The sequence below is a fragment of the Typopeltis vanoorti genome, chromosome 17, assembly GCF_054136105.1.
Source record: "Typopeltis vanoorti isolate ZY-2024b chromosome 17, IOZ_Tvanoo_1.0, whole genome shotgun sequence".
In the NCBI taxonomy this organism is placed as follows: Eukaryota; Metazoa; Arthropoda; class Arachnida; order Uropygi; family Thelyphonidae; genus Typopeltis; species Typopeltis vanoorti.
In genome coordinates, this window is record NC_143565.1 from 90,266,643 (window position 1) to 90,285,253 (window position 18,611).

Sequence of the window (18,611 nt, forward strand, 5' to 3'; positions counted from 1 at the left end):
TATGTCAGCAGTTAGAACTGAAGGAAGTACAGGAAGATGGTTTGAGGTTAAATCAGATGTGAGACAAGGGTTCACTTTATCACTATATATGTTAATTCATCATTTGTATAGCACATTATGAAAGAAAGTGGCATTAAACCTGATATCAGCAGAGCAATATGAAGTAGCTCTTTGTTTTCTGAAGATTATCTTGTATTCTTAAATAAATCCATTGCAAGTCTCCAGATTCATTAACTAAATTGAATATTGGTTGTCATGGGAAATGTACATGATAATGAGCAATAAAAAAGATCAACACTATGAAAATAGGCAGAAGCATGGAAAACTTCAGCTGTTTCATTCTCAATGGAAAATGTATAGAATAAATAAAATATTGCAGCTATTTAAACACAATTGTTTGTGAAGATTCCAAATTAAATATGGATATAGACAACAGAAATAGCAAAACTGGTATGGTAGCAGCTTAGCTGAATAAATTTATATGGAATAAGGGGAAAATTAGTCAAAAGACTAAAGTAGCTTTATACTAGATGGTGTTCAAACCAATTTTTACTTATTTGGCAGAGAGCTTGGTTAGAAATAAAAGAGTTGATCATTAGGCCACAAATATGAGAGTTCTGAGAATTAGTAAGTGAGCAGATGTTATCAATGGCAGAATCATATTAAAAATGAAGTATTAGGAAGGAGCTTAACATTCGGGAATGCATGCACAGAAGTGAGAAAAAGACCCAGAGGATGACCAAGATCTGGACTTGCCCTAAAAGACAGAAATATAAGATCTGACAACATGAGAGTGCTCACAAATAATAGACTAATTTGGAAAAAAATTGTTGATAGAAGATTAGTAATAATGTGAATTTAATCATGTGGTACTGTCATAGTATCCTTTAAACATCTTGAGGCTGCATATTGGAAAATTGAGGATGACAGAAGCCAACATTATATAAATACACTAGACCTTAGAATAGTGTTGTCACATTTGGGTTGGTTCCTTCTGGAAAAGACCACATGGTTTTGTGAAAGGCCAAAGAAGCATGGAATGCATTGTTTCTGGTATTGGAGGTGATTGTATATTCAGGAGTTAGAAGACTGATATGGAGGATAACTCTATCTTTAGGTGTCGTTTAAGAAGGTTCATGACTAATGTTCATGACTAATGTCTTTTAAGAAGGTTCATGAAAATTACTAAGAAGGTTCAGTTGACTGGAGAAAGGCATATATTACCTAATTTCATATTAGGTAATATATGCCTAATAACTAAATAATTTATTAGTTAATAAATTAGTTAATTTATTAACTAATAAATTAACCTAACAGGCCAATAGATAACTATTGGCCTGTTAGGTTAAGATCTGTAGTAGGTTAAATAATAATTGTTTTGTATGGATGCCTACATAGGCATTTGTATGTTAACAAAATTATAAATAAATCACAACATCGTAATGTGGAAGACAGGTTTTGTTTTAAAATAGAAGTTGGTTTATTTAAATATGGATTTTAAATTTAAATATTATTATCATAATATAAAACTTCAGGCATAATTGCAGTTGTCAAGATCAGATTTTTACTTTATTTATTATTAAGACAAATAATAAGGGTGTTTAAGGGTCAAAGCTATATAACTGAGAGGATACCTCCACATAGTCTTTAAAGGAATGCGGAGAACCAATCAGGGCTTCTGACCTAATGTCCAATACTCACCGTCTCATGGTGCACCATGTTAGATATCTACCCTGGATACTGAATGAATGAGGATGGTCTGACAATTTGGAATTTAGCCAACCAAATTGCATTCTTATTAATTTAAACCAAAATAAAAAATGATGGTACAACATGACAGAATTTCATGCCGGCTGGGTTTACCCGGTTAAACAAGGCCCCTGTTGTTTTCTACAGGGAACCAGGGCAAACAGCGAAAAGTTAGCTACTAGAACAAATCCCAAAACCCATCCCAACTCAACATCACCAAAGTTCAATATCAGTACTATCAAATAAGCCTGAATGGCAAAGAAATGGAGCTAGCTGAAGAATCGGATAAATACCAGATCAAAATAGGTGTGAATAAAACAAAAAAGGCAAAAACTGGTGAGATCTTTCTGAGCAATAAATACAAAATGTTATATTCAGGCAGTGACAATCAAGGAAAAGAAGGAATAGCCATAGTATTCAACACTAAATTTCCTCGCTGATCTTCTTGAATGGCAGGCAGTCTCAAGTAGAGTAATGTGGAGGGAACTGGACAATGAGAGTGTCTCATTGATTTGATAAGTCTATGGTCCCATAGAAGGTTCTACTAAGATAGAAGTGGAGGAATTTTTTGAGGCTTTACAGAAAGCAACTGACACAATGAAAAAGGAAAAGTTAGTCCTTGTTGGGGATCTAAATAGCAGAGTAGGAAATGATTGTCAGACATACAAAAATATTTTGGGAAAATTTGAAGAAAAGAGCAAAGCTAATAATAATGGCAAATACCTGTTGGATTTCTGCTTGGGACATGGACTGATTATTACTGACACAATGTTCCAACATAAAAATGTGCACAAATTCACAGGAGAGAAGAGGCAAGGAATAATAAAAAACTCATTGACTATGTTATTGTTGATAGTGATGTTTTCTCTCTGGTGCAGGACACCAGAGTGTACAGAAGATTTTAAATTGGAAGTGATCACCATTTAGTCTTGAGCAGGATAAAATTGAATTTCATATTGAAAAGAAGAACATGTAAGAAAGTTTTAAAGCGAATAAAAGTTGAGCAGCTCTCAGTTGTAAACTGTAGACTAAAGTACACAAATATGATTGAAGAAAAAATGAAAGAACAGGAACCAAACCTTTGAGATTCATTGTCAAGCCCTGAAGAAAACATTGATTGATTCAGCAAGAGAGGCATGTAGTGAGGTTGTCTGTATGGATAGAAAAATCAGAATTCCATGGCAGACAGGAAGTTAAAGAGGCAGTTAAAGAAAAGAAGAAAGCATATCAAAAGTTTCTGGTAATAAATTAGTCAGCTAGTGCTCTTAGAGAATACAGAGACAAATGTAAGAAAGCTGAACACTGTATAAAACTAGCTAAACAAAAGTCATGGGAAGACTTTGGTAAGAACATGGAAAATAAATATCAAGAAGGTGGCAAGATATTCTGGAGGTTGTTGAAGAAAGTCAGGAAAGAGTGCTGTAAAAGGAATTAGAGATGATAAAGGTGACATGAAAACTGGAGAAAAAAAAATCCTTGAAGTATGGAGTAATTACTTCAAAAAATTACTAAATGAAATAAGCAGTGATGATAGCACAGTGGTAAAAAAAAAAAACACTGACCAGACATGCAGTCAAAGTAGAAAAAGCGATCAAAAGCCCCTGAAATGTGGAAAGGCAGCAGGAATAGATGATATCTGATCAGAAATGCTCAAGTATGGAGGTATAAAAGGCTTACAGTGGCTACACTGCATAGTTCAGAAGGCCTGGACAAATGGATGAATTCCAGATGATTGGAGTAGAGCTCTCATAGTACCCATATATAAAAAGGGAAATAAAACTGAATGTGAGAATTACAAAGGTATTTCTCTACTGAGTGTTCCTGGTAAGATATGTATGCAAGTAGGAATGGTTGAGAAGGATTGTGGAAGAGAAGCTTGGTGAAGAACAAGCTGAATTCAGGCCAAACAGAGGCTGTCAGGATCAGATTTTCACTTTACGACAGATAGTTGAGAAATCATGGGAATATAACAAAGATCTGTGTTTATGTTTTGATGATCTGGAAAAGGCATATGACAAGGTGCCAAGAGAGAAGCTATTCAATACCCTACAGTTATATGGTGTCAATGGGACATTATATCAAGCAATGCTTAGTCTTTATTTGAGTTGTAAGTCAGCAGTTAGAATTGAAGGAAGTACAGGAAGGTGGTTTAATGTTAAATCTGGTGTGAGACAAGGATTTACATTATCCCCTCTGTTATTCATTATCTATATGGATCACATTTTGAAGGAAAGTGGTATTAAACATGATACCAGAATTGGAGATGTTAATGTCAGCTCTTTGCTTTTTGCAGACAATGTTATCCTTCTAACTAAATCTGCTAAAAGTCTGCAAGATTCCCTGACTAAAGTGAATGACTGTTATAATAGATATGATATGAAGGTCAGCATTAAAAAGACAAAGATAATGAAAATAGGCAGAAATATTAAAATATCAACTGCATTATGAATGGAGAAACCTATAGTACAAGTAAAACATTTCAGCTACTTAGGCACGATTTTCAGTGAAGGTGGTAAATTAAATATGGAAATAGACAACAGAATCAACAAAAGCTGGTATGGTAGGAAGTCAACTGAATAAATTTATATGGTTTATGAGAGAAATTAGCCAAAACACTAAATTAGCTGTATACAAGACAGTATTCAAGCCAATTTTAACATATTGATCTGAGAGTTGAGTTAGAAGTAAAACACTTGACCAAAGACTAGAGACCACAGATGTGAGAGTCCTGAGAAAGATTAGGAGCATGAACAGATGGCATCAATGGCAATATCATATTAAAAACAAGGATATTATGAAAGAACTTGACATTGTCAGCATCCAGGAATGCGATAGCAGAGCTAATCTCAGGTAGTACGGTCTCTTATAGTGGGAGAATAAAGATTAGCAAAACAAGTGTTCTCTGCTTGGTTGGCAGGAAAAAGATCCAGAGGAAGACCAAGGTACAGGAGGATGATTCTTGACAGGTACAGACTGATTTTGAGGAAAATTGTAGAAAAAGGAAGTTAGTAATTAATTAATTTTTCATGTAGTACTATCACATCCTACACATCCCTTGAGGGTATATATATATATATCAGGAATTTGATGATTTGATGACAAATAATCAAGGAAAAATTGTAATATAACAGGATCTATATTTAAATTTCATAAATCTGAAAAGTGTTATGATATTTTTTTTTTTAAATTTATATCTACTACAAACAGACACTATAATCTCAAGACCCATAACTTGACAGTATCTTATGTCAACAAGAAGAAAGGAATATGTTGTGTTTCTTGAAAAGTTGTATGCGTTGACCAGCAACTCATACGTGATTACACAATTAGAAGGAAAGAAGAATAGTGGTGGCCACTTCAATGGAGTTGTGAATGGAAATGTCTATAGAAATTACATAATGTAGAAACAGAACATCAATGGGAAAGTGATTTGAAGGAGTCGATGAGAATAGGATTATCTGTTAGGTGAATAGCTCTCTTCTGGAACAGTCTAGCATTCTGAGGAAAACAAGATCACACAGAGAAAGTGAATTGTTGTGGACTACAGTTCTCTTTCTTTGTGTGTTCTTTTCTTTTCTCCCTTAATCTGACATCTGTTATCATTATTATTTAATTTTTGTGTACGCTCAGAAATACAACAAAATAACTTCCACTTCATAATTTGTGAAGTTCTGATAACATCTACTATGTGTAATTAATTGTTTCTAGTCTTTTTTTGGCATATAACTTTTGCTAGTTTCTCTGATGATATAAGTTAGACAACTTACAAAACTTGTAGGATTATATTTGTTTCTTTTATTAAACTTATGCCTAAAAGCATGTGATCTCAATACTGGAAATGTTCTACATAAATATTGCCCTATCTAATTTTGCATTAAAAAAAACACAAACGAATATTTCCCTTCCAATTCTTTCCTATTCATACTTATGTACAGATTAAACAGTAGTGATCCAAGCAGAGCACCTTGTGGCACACCACTAGTCACCTTCTTTCTCCTGGATTCTGCTCCTCCATATACTATTTTCTGATATCTGTTCATCAGCCACTTTCATATTTATATCACTAGTTTCATATCTATTCCCATTTGTTCTAATTTGCATAATAGAATTCCATGTAATAAAATTATCAAGTGCATAACATGGAATTCTGTTATGCAAACATGGAACATTTTGCACGATGCAACATGGATTATTCTGTCAGAGACCTTTGAAAAATCCATCATGTAACCATTCCCTTTATCCAATTCAGCTGTCACTCTATTATAAAAAGTTAGTAAATTACTAGGGCATGACTAACCCTTCACAAAGCCATGCTGTCCCTCATATAATATAATATTCTTATTCACCCATACCTGAATTCTCTCTTTGACCGACTTTTACCACTACTCCTGAGATACTGATTGGTCTATAATTTGCTACTGCAGGCTTAGAGCCTCCTTTATGCAAAGGAATTATTTTGTCCTCCTCCTAATCCTTTGGAACTTTTCCAGAGTTTAGGCTGACTTAAATTAAATAGCCTATTCAGAGGCCTTGCCAGTTTTTTTGTACATTCTTATAAAATGAAAGCTGATATACCAGCTATACCATAGCCATATTTGCTTTGAGATTCTGTAATATCCCAAGTATCTCCAATTCATCTTTTTTTTTCTTCAATTATCCTAATGTAGTCTAATCCCTCAAGGGCTCACTTTAGTGAGTACGGGCATGGCAAACCCGAGGTACCTGATGCTGGACCATGCCTTACTTCATGTAATATATATCTGTTATATTATTCTGTAGACTGGTCCCTCCTCTTCTTTCTTTGCTTCTTTCTCCTCTCCTTGCTCCTTCCCCCTGATGCTATTAGAGTATTCGAGGGCTAGGGGTGAGTCTTTCCTATCTTGCTAAGTCATTTCGTCTGATGCAGCCACCGAAGGAGGCAAGCTAGCCTCAATAGGTGCCGGTCCCAAGCCCGGATAAATGCGAGGGTTGATGTCAGGAAGGGCATCCGGTCGTAAAACTTCAGTGCCAACTCAAACTATGATTATGAGTCGAAGAGAAAATGATATAATGGCTAGGGCGTACCCCTTAAGCGACGCGCAGCCACATCGCCCTACAGCTGTGAGAAGTGGACGAGGGCTACCGCATCAAGGGCGGGTGCGGTTAAAGAAGCGAGCCCAGCAGGTGGAGAGGATGTTGCGAGTGGGAACACTGAATGTTGGAAGCATGACTGGAAGGGGAAGAGAGGTGGCAGACATGATGAGGAAGAGGAAGTTGGACATTTTATGTGTGCAGGAGACAAGGTGGAAAGGGGGAAAGGCAAAGGAACTGGGAGATGGATATAAATTGTTCTACTCTGGAGCGAATAACGAGGGAAGAAATGGTGTAGGAATTGTGGTGTGTGGCAGAATGAAGGGTGAAATACTGGACGTGGGTAGAAGGAACGACAGGATCATGCGAATGAAAGTGGGTCTTGGAGAAGAGCGGGTGGTCGTATTATGTGTATATGGAGGAAAAAGATGAGTTCTGGAACGTGTTAGATGAAGAAATGAGGGAATTGGAAGAAAATGAGATGGTGATTGTCGGAGGAGACTTGAACGGGCACATAGGAAGACAGAATAGAGACTGTGAAAGGGTGCATGGTGGCCACGGAGTGGGAATGATGAACCAGGAAGGAGAGAGGGTTGTGGACTTTGCAGTAGCATTTGATCTGGCAATTGTGAACTCGTTTTTCTTCAAGAGGGAAGAACATTTGATAACATTTAGAAGTGGTAACAACAGCTCACAAATTGACTACATTTTGACTAGAAGAAAACATCTTAAGGTTGTGACAAATTGTAAGGTAATTCCAACAGATCAGGTAGCACAACAACACCGACTGCTGTGCGCAGACTTTAAATTAAGATCGAAGATAAGAACTTCTGGTTGCCATGGGATGAAGACAATTAAGTGGTTTCGCTTAAAAGAAGAGAGTGTGAGGAATCATTTTAGGGAGAGAGTGTTAGAGAGGAATTCGGATGGACTGGAAAGTGTACAAGATTGGTGGAAACATAATTCAAAAGTAATCCTGAGCTGTGCAATCGAGGTGCTTGGTGAGACATCTGGAAAGATTAGAGAGCAGAAGGAGGGTTGGTGGTGGAATAATGATGTACAAGTGGCAGTGACAGCTAAGAGGAAGGCAAAGCAGAAGTGGGATGAGTCAAGAGTGGAAGAGGACAGAGAGGTGTACAAAGAGAGAAAGCAAGAAGCCAAGAGAGTTGTGGCACAGGCGAAGGCCATGGCATATCAAGATCTGTATGATCAATTAGAAACAAAGGAAGGACAAAGAAAAATTTACCAACTAGCGAAATGTAGAAATAAAGCAGCTAAGGACATCTTACATGTGAGGCAGATCAAAGATGCTGAAGGAAGAGTATTATGGAGGGATGTGGAAATAAGAAACAGATGGAAAATATACTTTGAGGGACTTCTGAATGAGGAAAATGCAAGGACTCACAGAGGAGATGGGCAGCCTTCTGAGGGGATGGTGCAGAACATCAGTAGAATGGAAGTGACGGAGGCTATGAAGAGGATGAGGAATGGAAAAGCGGTGGGCCCCGACAGAATTCCAGTGGAGGCATGGAAGGCACTGGGGGAAGAGGGAATTGACCTGCTGTGGGACCTGTTCATGAAAGTTTGCCAACAGGAAAATATACCCGAGGAATGGAAGGAGAGTACTCTTGTTCCCATCTACAAGGGTAAAGGGGATGCACAAGACTGTAAAAATTACAGAGGAATAAAGTTGATGTCCCACACAATGAAGATCCTAGAAAGGGTTCTTGATGGTAGATTGAGGGAGGAGGTGGAGATTGCAAAGGAACAATTTGGCTTCATGCCTAGAAGATCAACAACAGATGCTATCTTTGGGTTACGACAGATGATGGAAAAATATCGAGAGAAACAAAGGGAGCTACATCTGGTATTTATTGATCTGGAGAAAGCATACGATAGAGTGCCAAGGCAAGAAGTCTGGAGGTGTCTGAGGGAGAAGAAGGTGCCGGAGAAATATGTCAGGTTGGTGCAGGAAATGTACAGAAATGTGAAGACAAGTGTTCGGACTTGTTTGGGACAGACAGAAAGTTTTCAAGTAACAGTTGGCTTGCATCAAGGGTCAGCATTAAGTCTGTTTCTGTTTAATATTGTGATGGAGGTGGTAACAGAGGAGGTGAGAGAAGATGCACCTTGGACAATGTTGTATGCAGATGACATCTTGCTGTGTGTAGATTCAAGAGAAGAAGCGGAAACTAAACTGGAAAGATGGAGAAAAGTACTGGAAGAGAGAGGTATGAGACTGAGCAGAAGTAAGACAGAGTATATGTGTTGCGCAGTGGGCGGTGGCCAGGAGACAGACCTGGAGCTGGAAGGAAATGTCATCAGGAAGGTGAGAGACTTTAGATACTTAGGTTCGACAGTGGAAGAAGATGGAGGAGGTGAGAAGGAAGTGGGATGCAGGATACAAGCAGGTTGGAGGAACTGGAGGGAGATGGCTGGAGTGTTATGTGATAAGAGGGTGCCGATCAATCTGAAAGGCAAAATTTATAGGACAGTAGTGAGGCCAGCTATGACATATGCTATAGAAACTGTAGCCCTGAGGAAAAATAACATTAGCAGGATGGAAGTAGCAGAGATGAGAATGCTTAGGTGGATGTGCGGTGTGACCAGAAAGGATCATCTGAGAAATGACTATGTCAGGGGAACAGTGAAAGTTACGAACTTAGGAGCGAAAATACAGGAGGCAAGGTTGAGATGGTTTGGTCATGTGATGAGGAGGGAGGACGAATATGTGGGAAGAAGGGTCATGCAGATGGATGTGCAAGGAAGGCGGAAGCGTGGGCGGCCAAAGAAGAGATGGAGGGAGCTGGTAGAAGAGGACTTGAAGATGAAGAACTTGGATGTGGTGACAGCCCAAGACAGGAAGGTATGGAGGAGACTCATAATAAACAGTGACCCCACTTAAGTGGGAGAAGCTGCAGAAGAAGAAGAAGATCCTAATGTAGTCTAATCTTATTTGGTTATTTTTTAACTTTTCTGTGTGTAGTTTATCAATCCTATTTCTTTTATAGCTGACTTTGAATTTTATCTGCATTGTTGCAGAGAGTAGTTCATGGTCTGTATCCAGCTCTAGGCTTTTGAGTGTTCTTACATTTTTGATTGAGATTTTCCAGTTATTTCTCATTAGGATATAATCTATACAATTTTGTATTTCTCTATCTGGCAAAGTCCTGGTGTATTTAAAACTAGGTATATTGTAAAATATTGTATTTGAGATGATAAGGTTGCTTTCTTTGCAGAAATTGAGCATACTTTCTCCCCTTTCATTTTTGGTTCCAATTCCAAATTTCCCTTATTACATCGTTTAGCTCATCTCTGAAAGTTCCGATCTTAGTGTTGAAATCTCTGATTATGAATAAGATGTCTCTGGGGTTAGTTATTATCTATTTCTTTTTGGAGATCATTGTAGATTAGTTCAATGTCTTCTTCATTATAACTTGTCTGGTGTGTAAATGTGAATAACCTTTATGTGTAGTCCTTTTTCTTTGGCTTTTAATTTAATTCCTATTATTTTGGATGAGATGGACTTGATATCTGTTATATTTGCAATAAGATTTTGTTTTATTAGGATTGCAACTCCTTCTCTATATACATTGTCTCTTCTTCCCAAATAGAATAATTTGACCTCTGGCATGTTTAGGCATCCTTCTCCTGTCTAGTAAGTTTCTGAAATTCCTATAATATATCCACTTTATCCTTTTCAGATTTTCTTGTACAATTTGGAGTTTTCCTACTTTGTATAGGATATTTACAGAAGCTATATACTTATCACATTTTGCTGACCACATAGAAGATCAACATCAATCAACACAACTCATCAACACTATGTGATGCTCGTGTTGGTGTGTCAGCTACTCTGTACGTAGTAATATGAGACTATTCCTGATAGTTGTGTAATTCATGGAAGTTTTTGGTAATTTAGTGTAGCCGGCTTGCCATTCCTTTTGCCACACCCTTTGATTCATGGCTCCTTATTCAGAGCAACCTGTTGGGTAGATTCTAGTGTGCGTGCAGTCATGTCGTTCATGCTTGCACGTGCGCACATACACACTCCTGAATTGCTTTAGAGTCTGGACCTTGCACCCCATCCCCTACTGAACAAAACTCTTTCTAGATGCCTAAATTTGAATCCATTTAAGTGCAGTCCATGAGCATTGTATAAATCTTACCATCTATCAAATTTAGCCTATAGGTCCACAAACTCTAAATCATTTCTTCTGCACAACCTGCATATTGATTCATTTGCTGTCATCACCTTCCTCCTCCTCCTCAGTTTGGCTCTATCATAGCCTGACAGGAGACTTACAATCTTCACCTTCTCATTCCTCTCTTTTAATTCTTTCAATAACTTATTTACATCCTCCTTTATGCAATACTTCTCACCTCGCAACTAATTAGAGTCAGCTAAAACAATAAATTCTTTCACCTTATCTTTTTGATCCTGACCGCATCATTGATACTATTAATTTTTACACCATGGGAAACAAGATTTTATCATTCTTTCTGTGATCAGTGAATTTCCATATAAAATTTTCTCCTTCTTGCTTTTTTCTCTTCTCAGTAGTGACAAGTCAAACTAATAATAAACTGGTTAACTTTGAATTAATTTATTTTATAAACTAATCTCTTGATGTTTCTTTAATCTTTCCATTTTGTGGTTTTTCCTGTGAAGAATTACATATAAGAACACTATTTCCATATTGAGGTCATCATCATTCTCCTGACCTGCCACTGCACATTCAGTGTTATCTTTGATATTAGCATATTTCAGTCTGCTGTCATGTACTTTGTTCACTGCACATGACAGCAGACAATCAGCATTCACTCTGAAATCGCTTACACTTACTACATACTTGCTCACCAATTTTTCTCTCCTTCCACAAATCTTTTAACTTTCATGACAAATAATTTCACACATACTGCACTGAACAAAATCACTCAAATTCAACTCATCCAACAAAGAATGTCTTGGTGACCATTGTTCTACTACACAATGGCTCCATACCAACAATATCTACTTTAAACAAATATACAAATTTTATTTAAATCGAAATATTTAAATAAAATATTTCGATTATTTCGATTATTCATTTTTTCTTCAATAATCTTTGTGTATTTTAGTCTACAGGTCAGATGTGAACTGTAGACTAAAATTCACAAAGATTATTGAAGAAAAAATGAAAGAGTTTGAGAACAGGAACCAAACCTTGGAGATTCAGAGGCAAGCCTTGAAGATAACTCTGATTGATTCAGCCAGAGAGGCATGTGGTGAGGTTGTCTGCAAGGATAGAAAAATCAGAACTCCATAGTGGACACAGGAAGTTAAAGAGGCAGTGAAGGAAAATAAGAAAGCATATCAAAAGTTCCTGGCAAATAAGTCAGCTTGTGCTCTTAGAGAATATAGAAACAAATGTAAGAAATCGGAACACTGTGTAAAACTTGCTAAACAAAAGTCATGGGAGGACTTTTGGCAAGAATTTAGAAAATAAATATCAAGAAGGTGGGAAGATATTCTGGAGGTTGTTGAAGAAGCTTACAAATGGAGAAAAAAGTGCTGTAAAAGGAATTAGAGATGATAAAGGTGACATGAAAACAGGAGAAAAGTCAGAAAAGAACGAAGCTTAGGTAGGGTTGTGAAGTAGGTTTTAATGTTGAATTTCTTCATTATTTTTGCCAGTTTTGGAGATATAAAGCTTATGAATAGCAATTGGATGTGAGTAATAGGATTGGAGTTATCTTCTTGTCGAGGTTTGATACGTGGATGTAGATGTTTAGTGATGCTTCGAGAAAAATAGCCGTTGTTTAAGGATGTGCTTTTCAGATGGTTGAGTTCTGTTTGAAGGTCTTCTTCTACTGAAATAAGAGATCTTGCTCGATGGGCCAGAGTGGAAATAATACCAAATTTTTTTGGAGGGAAGTGATGAGAAGAGGCATGCAAGTATCTATCTGTGTGAGTAGTTTTTTGAAAAATCGAAAATTTAAGACAATCAGGCATTCTAGTGAACTTCAAGTCCAAAAATGCAAGGATGGCATTCATCTCTTGTTCGAACGTGCATTTGATGTTCTGGTGTTGATTATTTAAATGATCTAGGAAGGTTTGTAGCTCCTCTAGACCATATTCCCAGATAAGGAAGATGTCATCCATGCTTCGCAGCCACAGTTTAGGTTTTAATGTTGCGTTTGAAATAGCTCTCTCTTCAAAGTCTTTTCTGTCAGAATCCTCAAGTAAACTCTAGCATTCTGACAGAATGGTTAGTTTTGACATTGTCTCTCTTTTTTACAAATGTGACAACAGAAGAAGTACTCAATCTACTTAAAAACAAAGTTTCCAAGAAAATTTTTGCTCCATTAATGCACTGCATAAACTCCGGCTATTTCTCTTTTGAAAGAAAAATATATAAAGAAACCAGTGGCTTAGCTATGGGCAGCCCATTATCTCCAGTCTTAGCCAATATTTTCTTAGAAGACTTTGAAGAGAGAGCTATTTCAAACGCAACATTAAAACCTAAACTGTGGCTGCGATTACATTTACATAAAGTATGAATTTTTATTACCTGATTAGCTAGGTTTTACTATATCTATTTTTTACCAGCTATAAAGACAATAAGGGACAGAAACAATCATACCTTTGATAACAATCTAGAAAATGAACTGGACAACAGGACTTGATAACAAAACACCTGATAACTGTGAGTCCGATAATAGGACATCTTTAGGTTGTAGACAGATTTCATTGCCCATGGTGAGACCACATTCTGCTTATTGGAGTTGTGAAGTGGGCTTGAAAGTACTATGCGTGGTCTCTAAAGCAGTGGATTATCTAACAACCCACAGTACCAGTGTACCATATGTATGCAACCTTTGTGGATGGGATTTGCACATATTAAAAGAAAAAATGAAAAAAAAAACCTTGTTACTTGTTACTTTTATTCACCTTGGTTAATTTGACTTATTTTGTTTGAAATGTTTTGTTTAATTGTTATTGTTGATACTTATCAAGCTTATTTTTTTTACTTAGGTTAGAAAACTATGTACTGAATTGCTGCCAAGCTATCCTTCCTGCCAATTTGTCCTGGTAACACTTCATACACTCACACAGCTTGCTGCTGCTTCTGTAACTAATATACCAGAACAGGTAATGTATTCTTTTAAATTAAAGCCTTCGCATTTGGATGAATCACATACACAACCTCTTGATTGGAAAAACAAAACCTGAAGACACCTCTCACTAGTGATGCCAGGAGATTTTTTTTTTTTTTTTTTACCTAATTGAGGTAGAATTACTGAGACAGATTCTCAGTTTATTTTCTCCTACACAGCAAATATTGATCTGAAGATCCCCCCCCCTCCCCCCACAACACATACACTTTCACACATGCTTTAGTTGTCTGTGGGGTAATTTTGAAACAACAGTATGATTCACTTACAGATTTGGTGTTTTTAAAAGCTCTAACTAATCATCTAAACATACAAAAGATATTTCCAATTTTCTCTATCCATACTCTGCCTTATAGAGCACATGTATTTTATTGATAATTAATATTGTGTTCTTTTCTGGTATAGGATTAAGTTCTGCAACATAAGCTAATTCTATAGTGATTTGGCTTATTTATGTTTTCTGTCACATTTGTGCCTGACTACTGACCCAATCATCATATTTGGTCAGCATATATATGATATAGGTTGTCACCTATATCATATATTCTGACCAAATACCATCCACTCATTTTCAAGCTTTGTTCAAAAAAGTAGAACTTGTCCATTTTAAAGATCTTACTTTTCACATTCCTTCAACAACAACATGGATTGTCCTAAGCATTTTATATTTGTTTAATTCCAGTACTCCAAGCCAGTCGACAGTATGCTTTATAGCTTGCTAGGTTCATGAGTTGAATTGAAGCATCATTCATTTATAGACAGTGAACCACCTAACACGAATGAGTGATGTGCAATTTTGTGCAAATAGAAGGTTAATTTTTGAATGGTTGTTTTGAATTGTTCATAATTTCTTTGTGTGTATTTATATATATATATATATATATATATATATATATATATGGAAATACAGTTAAAGAAATACACACATTGATAGAGTGAGAGTGTAAAATCTATACACAGAAAAGAATGAAGATGGTAAACTGAAGATAGTTATGTTATGAAAAGGACACACAACTTTTTGAAATAACAGAGAAGGATATTGAAAAACCTCTTGAAGAACTAAAAAGTAGAAAATCAGCTGGCAGAATGAACTACTAAAGTATGGAAGAAATCAATTAGCACAAGAATTATTCATCATCATCATCATCATCAAATTCCTGCCATGTACCCTCAAGGGGTGTACAGGATATGACAGTACTACATGAAAAAATTACATCATTACTAACTTCCTATCTACAATTTTCCTCCAAATCAGTCTGTTACTTGTCAAGACTCCAACATTATCAGATCTTATATTTCTATCGTCTAAGGCACTTTGTACCGTATCAATCCACCTATATCTTGGTCTTCCTCTGGGTCGTTTTCCTGCCAACCTGGCAGAGAACACTTGTTTTGCTAATCTTTCCTCTCCCATTCTATTTAAGTGACCATACCATCTGAGATTAGCTCTGCTAACGCATTCCTGGATGCTGACAATGTCAAGTTCTTTCCTAATATCCTCATTTTTAATATGATATTGCCATTGATGCCATCTGTTCACGCCTCTAATCTTTCTCAGGACTCTCATATCTGTGGTCTCTAGTCTTTGGTCAAGTGTTTTACTTCTGACCCAGCTCTCAGATCCATAAGTTAAAATTGGTTTGAACACAGTTTTGTATACAGCTAATTTAGTGTTCCGACTAATTTCTTTCTTATTCCATATGAATTTATTCAATTGACTTCCCACGATACCAGCTTTGCTGATTCTGTTGTCTATTTCTATATTTAGTTTACCATCTTCAGTAAAAATTGTGCCTAAGTAGCTGAAATGTTTTACTTGTTCCACAGGTTCTCCATTCACAACACAGTTGACATTTTCAATGATTCTGCCTATTTTCATTGTCTTTGTCTTTTTATTGCTGACCTTCATACCATATCTATTACAACAGCTATTCAATTTAGTCAGAGAATCTTGCAGACTTGTAGTGGATTTATTTAGAAGTATAACATCATCCGCATAAAGCAAAGAGCTGACATTAACATCTCCAATTTTGATATCAGGTTTAATACCACATTCCTTCATAATGTGATCCATATAGATAATGAATAACAGAGGGGATAATGTACATCCTTGTCTCACACCAGATTTAACATTAAACCATCTTCCTGTACTTCCTTCAATTCTAACTGCTGACTCACAACTCAAAGAAAGACTAAGTATTGCTTGATATAATGCCCCATTGACACCATATAACTGCAGCGTATTGAATAGCTTCTCTCTTGGCACCTTGTCATATGCCTTTTCCAAATCGACAAAACTTAAATACAGATCTTTGTTATATTCCCATGCTTTCTCGACTATTTGTCGTAAAGTGAAGATCTGATCCTGACAGCCTCTATTTGGCCTGAATCCAGCTTGTTCTTCACCAAGCTTTTCTTCCACAATTCTTCTCAACCGTTTCTCAAGTATACTTGCATAGATCTTGCCAGGAACACTCAGTAGGGAAATACCTCTGTAATTCTCACATTCAGTTTTATTTCCCTTTTTATATATGGGTACTATGAGAGCTCTACTCCAATCATCAGGAATTCGTCCCTCTGTCCAGGCTTTCTGAACTATGCAGTGCAGCCATTGTAAGACTCTTATACCACCATACTTCAGCATTTCTGGTCGAATATCATCTACTCCTGCTGCCTTTCCACATTTCAAGCCTTTGATGGCTTTTTCTACTTCAAGTATGGATATGTATTCCTGACTGCATGCCTGGTCAGTGTTTTTTATCACTGTGCTGTCATCACTGCTTGTTTCATTTAGCAGTTTTTCAAAGTAATTACTCCATACTTCAAGGATATCTTTTTCTCCTGTTTTCATTTCACCTTTATCATCTCTAATTCCTTTTACAGCACTCTTTCCTCCATTCCTAAGCTTCTTCAACAACCTCCAGAATATTTTGCCACCTTCTTGATATTTATTTTCTATATTCTTGCCAAAGTCCTCCCATGACTTTTGTTTAGCTAGTTTTACACACTGTTTAGCTTTCTTACCTTTGTCTCTGTATTCTGTAAGAGTAAAAGCTGACTTATTTGCCAGGAACTTTTGATATGCTTTCTTCTTTTCCTTCACTGCCTCTTTAACATCCTGTGTCCACCAGGGAGTTCTGATTTTTTTATCTTTGCACACAACCTCACCACATGCCTCTTTGGCAGAATCAATCAATGTTTCCTTCAGAGTTTGCCACTGAATCTCCAAGGTTTGATTCCTGTTCTCAAACTCTTTCATTTTCTTTTCAATAATATTTCTGTATTTTAGTCTACAGTTTACATCTGAGAGCTGCTCAACTTTTATTCGCTTTAAAACTTTCTTACATGTTATTCTTTTCAATATGAAATTCAATTTTATCCTGCTCAAGACTAAATAGTGATCACTTCCAATTTCAAATCCTCTGTACACTCTGTTGTCCTGCACAAGGGAGAAAAGATCACTATCAACAATAACATAGTCAATAAGACTTTTCTTATTCCTTGCCTCTTCCCTCCATGTGAATTTGTGCACATTTTTATGTTGGAACATGGTGTTAGTAATAACCAGTCCATGTCTTGCGCAAATATCCAACAGATATTTGCCATTATTATTAGCTTTGCTCTTTTCTTCAAATTTTCCCAAAATATTTTTGTATGTCTCGCAATCATTTCCTACTCTGCTATTTAGATCCCCAACAAGGACCAACTTTTTCTTTTTCATTGTGTCAGTTGCTTTTTCTAAAGCCTCAAAAAATTCCTCCACTTCTGCCTTAGTAGAACCTTCTGTGGGACCATAGGCATAAATAAGTCTCATTGTCCAGTTCTCCATTCTCATATTTGCGCACATTACTCTACTTGAGACTGACTGCCATTCAAGAAGATTAACCTCGTATTTTGTGTTGAATACTATGGCTACTCCTTCTTTTCCTTGATTGTTATTGCCTGAATATAACATTTTGTATTTATTGCTCAGAAAGATCTCATCAGTTTTGGTCTTTTTTGTTTCAGTCACCCCTATTATGTCGATCTGGTACTTATCTAATTCCTCAGCTAGCTCCATTTCTTTGCCATTCAGGCTTCTTACGTTGATAGTACCGATCTTTAACTCTGGTGATGTTGAGTTGGGGTTTGTTTTCAGATTTGTTCCAGTAGCTGACTTTTCGCTGTTCGCCCTGGTTCCCTGGCGAAAACAACGGGGGCCTTGTTTAACCGGGCGACGCCCCAGCCGGCATGAAATTTTGTCATGTTGTACCATCATTTTTTTATTTTGGTTTAACCAATAAGAATACAATTTGGTTGGCTAAATCCCAAATTGCCAGCCCATCCTCGTTCGTTCAGTATCAAAGTAGATACCCAACAGGGTGCACCACGAGAAGGTGAGGATTGGACATTAGGTCAGAAGCCCTGGTCGGTTCTCCGCATTCATTTGTTTTTCATTTGCAATAATTCATACAAGAATTATTTGATATTTTAAATACAGTATTTAAAGAAAGAAAAATATCAAATGACTGGCAAAAGAGTCCAACAATGCCAACTATCTAAAAAGAAGATGGACAAAAATTGGAAATTTGATTGAATTATATTAGAATACAATAAACATTTTTATATATGTTTTATTGATTTAACTGAAGCAT

At 36.6% G+C, this 18,611-nt stretch overlaps 1 protein-coding gene across 1 annotated transcript in view; it reads left to right on the top strand.

Annotated features, from left to right (window-relative positions):
• The window catches only part of defl (Integrator complex subunit 7), a 301,189-nt gene that overhangs the window by 61,715 nt on the left and 220,863 nt on the right, over window positions 1–18,611 (top strand). The window contains exon 6 of the mRNA XM_090407701.1: window positions 13,838–13,954. Coding sequence (XP_090263827.1) covers window positions 13,838–13,954 — 117 coding nt within the window. The remainder of the gene's footprint in view (window positions 1–13,837; window positions 13,955–18,611) is intronic.